Source organism: Prunus persica, chromosome G8 (genome assembly GCF_000346465.2).
Source record: "Prunus persica cultivar Lovell chromosome G8, Prunus_persica_NCBIv2, whole genome shotgun sequence".
Classification (NCBI taxonomy): domain Eukaryota; kingdom Viridiplantae; phylum Streptophyta; class Magnoliopsida; order Rosales; family Rosaceae; genus Prunus; species Prunus persica.
Genome location: NC_034016.1, coordinates 11,910,317 through 11,913,487, shown reverse-complemented (window position 1 = coordinate 11,913,487; position 3,171 = coordinate 11,910,317). Strand labels below are relative to the sequence as shown.

The following is a 3,171-nucleotide window of genomic DNA, read 5'->3' as shown; positions in this document are numbered from 1 at the left end:
CCGTAAAATTGTGAACATATAACTTCTAAGCTAAGAGTTCCGCAGTTCGAACACTAATAGAAAACTCTAGTGATTTACATTTGATTACACAAATACATATCTAATCATTATCTAAAGCACTGGTTTTCGATGAGAAAGTGGACCATGAAACTCATTCTTCCTATCAAAAGTCAATTCCACACCCATAATACATATTACTATTGTAAACAAAAATATTTGTATCATGTCATTATTAACAAAGTTCGCGGAAATTAGATAGAAGTTCAAAAACCATTCATAATTAAGAATAGTTAAAAGAAGGTTATATGCTATTCAATGCACACATTCTGACGTGTTTACTTATCAGTAATGGGTATTAGAATGACTCTAATTCTTTATTCCTGCTTATTAACATATGGGTATTTGAATGATTCAAATCCTTAGTTCCCCCAAGGTTACTTACACATGCGAAATAAAAAAAATTACGGGAGGTCCACGGTAAAATCCGTTAACAAACACTCTTAAAATTCGGAATCAAATCAACAAGGAGGAGTAGTTGATCCGATTCCAAATTCTTATCCAAGTTCTTCAATTCATGACTTCTCCTCACAAAAAAGAATAATCGCTAAATATCAATATAATGACGTGGTATGACGGTCCACATATGCTGTAATTTCTTAACTATATAAGATTTTGGGCTGGTTGGAGAAGTTGGAAGGGCTGGAAGCTTGAGGTCATATAGGTCATATAGGTCATAGTCAAACCCTACTAGAATTTGGTCATGGGGAGGGACTTGGTCCGAATAGGCCAAGCATGCCCTTGCCAACCCTTTAAGACCTAGAACAGTCAGCCACCCAGCCACCCCCACCAAATGTCACACGCATGCCAAAATCACCCCATCTCATTATTTACTTATTTATTTTTTAATGCGTACTAAATTTACAAAAAAATATAAATAAATAAATAAATAAATACAGGCAGACTTTGAAAGAGATAGATAAAAACAACACAAAGCCAATAACTCAGCACTTGCTTTGCCCACAACGCCAGCCTTTATTTCAGTGCTTTTTAACCCAACAAACTCTCTCTCTGTGACCCCATCATCTTCCACAGTTTCCATCTTCCTCAACTCCTTTTCCTCTTCTCTCATCTTTCATCTTATCAGGTACACCCTTTTAAAATAATGAAATAATATAATTAAAAAACTGCAGTAAATTAAACCCATGTAGAACTAAAGCAGAGCAAATTACAAGTTTAATTTATTCTTTTGTATATTTCTTTGGGTTAAATTTTGATGGTTGAGGTTTTGGGTTTGTAGAAATGGAGCTCTGCACAAAGGCTTTGAAATCAAGTTTACGCAGAGAACTGACCTTGAAGTCGAACCAGCAAGCTTTGATTGATGAGTTTTGGTGCGCCACTGGAATTTCTGGTGTACCCAGTGAAGATTTTTCAGTGGACGACCTTCTTGACCTCTCTAATGGCGAATTCGAAGATGGGTCTGTTGAAGAAGAAGAAGAAGAAGAAAAAGACTCAGTTTCTGTGGATGATGAAAGTTCCAATTCAAGCAACTTTGTCTCTGCCGACTCTGAGTCTGCTCTGGCCAGCCAACTCTTAGTCCCGGTAACAAGCTTTGAAGTAACAAGTTTTGTTTGAATTTTCTGTTAAATTAAGAAATTATTTGAAATTAATTTATGGGTTTTTTTGGGTTTTACAGGATGATGATTTAGCAGGGCTTGAATGGGTTTCTCACTTTGCGGATGATTCTCTGTTAGACCTCTCTCTGCTTCACCCAGTCGGTACCCAAAAACCGGAGGCTCTTGCCTTGACCCCGTCTGAACCGGAGGCCAAACCGGTTCAATCAAGACCCACATGGTTTCCTAAACAAGTTCCAGTGAAACCCAGGAGCAAGCGTTGCAGACCGGCCAGTCGAGTTTGGTCGTACCCGTCTTCGTCTTCACCATCGTCGTCGTCTTCTTGTTCTTCTGGGTTTTCATTTTCAACGCCTTGTCTTATCTTCAACAACCCGGTTCACAGCGCGGACGTGTTTGTCGGTGAACCGGCGACCAAGAAACAGAAGAAAAAACCGGCGGTTCAAACCGGGGTCGACGGTTCAGTTGGGGTACAGTTTCAGAGGAGGTGTAGTCATTGCCATGTTCAAAAGACCCCACAATGGAGAACCGGTCCACTTGGTGCCAAAACTCTATGTAATGCGTGCGGGGTCCGGTTCAAGTCTGGGCGGCTTTTTCCGGAGTATAGACCTGCATGCAGTCCGACTTTTTCTGGTGACGTCCACTCGAATAGTCACCGCAAAGTGTTGGAGATGAGGAAGAGAAAAGAGGCGGGCGGACCCGAGCCCGGGTTGAACCGAGTAATTCCAAGTTTTTGAGGGTTTAGAACTAGATAAAGTGAACTTAAACCCGGTTGAACCGGTTTTGTGTTGTACATTTTTGTGGTTGTAGTGTAGTGGTAGGCTCTTAGGGAGCTTTAGTCTTTAGCCTCAGTTTTAGGCTTTTAGCTTTATACTTTTTTTTCCTTTAATTATTATTTGGGTGATGTTATGAATGTGTTTTGCAGGTCTAAATTCTAATGGAGGGAGGAAGAGATAGGTATAGATATTAGGACTGAGTGACAGGAGGTTTTGTTTCGTAGGTCTGTTTTAGAGTTTAATGGAGTCTTTGGACCTTTTGATTTATTTTTGTTTTAATTTCATTTTGACAAGGCTTTGAAATGTTCAAACGCAAGAAGTGGTTCAGCGGTTTTTGATGGATGTTGAAACTTCAATCTTCAAAGGCCCACATGAGAGACAGAGAATGCTGAGCTGGTGAAATTGGGGGAAAAAAACATATTTGTTTAGTTCAATCATATGGCATGTTTGGAAAAAAAAAAAATCATATGGCATGACTCATCATTTAAAAGATTATTGTACATCACATATTTGATTATATTTGAAATATGCCCTCCCTTAGAGTAAAAAAAACTTATATGAAACGAATATCACTATTTTAATATTATTTTCGATTCATAACATAATGACATGTGGAAAAGTTATTCTACATGTTATTGCGTTATTAGTTAGAAATAGCAAAAAGTGTTATTTATGTTACGTGAGAGTTTCTCTCCCTTCAAAGAAGCTAATTTTGTGACAAATGCTCTAGCCACTTATGGTCATATGATTAACTCGTGCCATATTTG

General features: G+C 38.5%; 1 protein-coding gene across 1 annotated transcript; it reads left to right on the top strand.

The window, feature by feature from the left end:
• Window positions 977-2,746, top strand: LOC18767283 (GATA transcription factor 5). Its single transcript, XM_020570568.1, has 3 exons — window positions 977-1,144; window positions 1,298-1,599; window positions 1,694-2,746. The coding sequence occupies exons 2-3, from the start codon at window positions 1,300-1,302 to the stop codon at window positions 2,363-2,365; spliced, it is 972 nt and encodes a 323-aa protein (XP_020426157.1). The 5' UTR covers window positions 977-1,144; window positions 1,298-1,299; the 3' UTR covers window positions 2,366-2,746.

Coding starts and splice junctions, on each gene's coding strand:
- LOC18767283 (XM_020570568.1), top strand. CDS start 1,300: ATGGAGCTCTGCACAAAGGCTTTGAAATCAAGTTTACGCAGAGAACTG. Junction 1,600..1,693: donor CCAGCCAACTCTTAGTCCCG/GTAACAAGCTTT, acceptor TGGGTTTTACAG/GATGATGATTTAGCAGGGCT.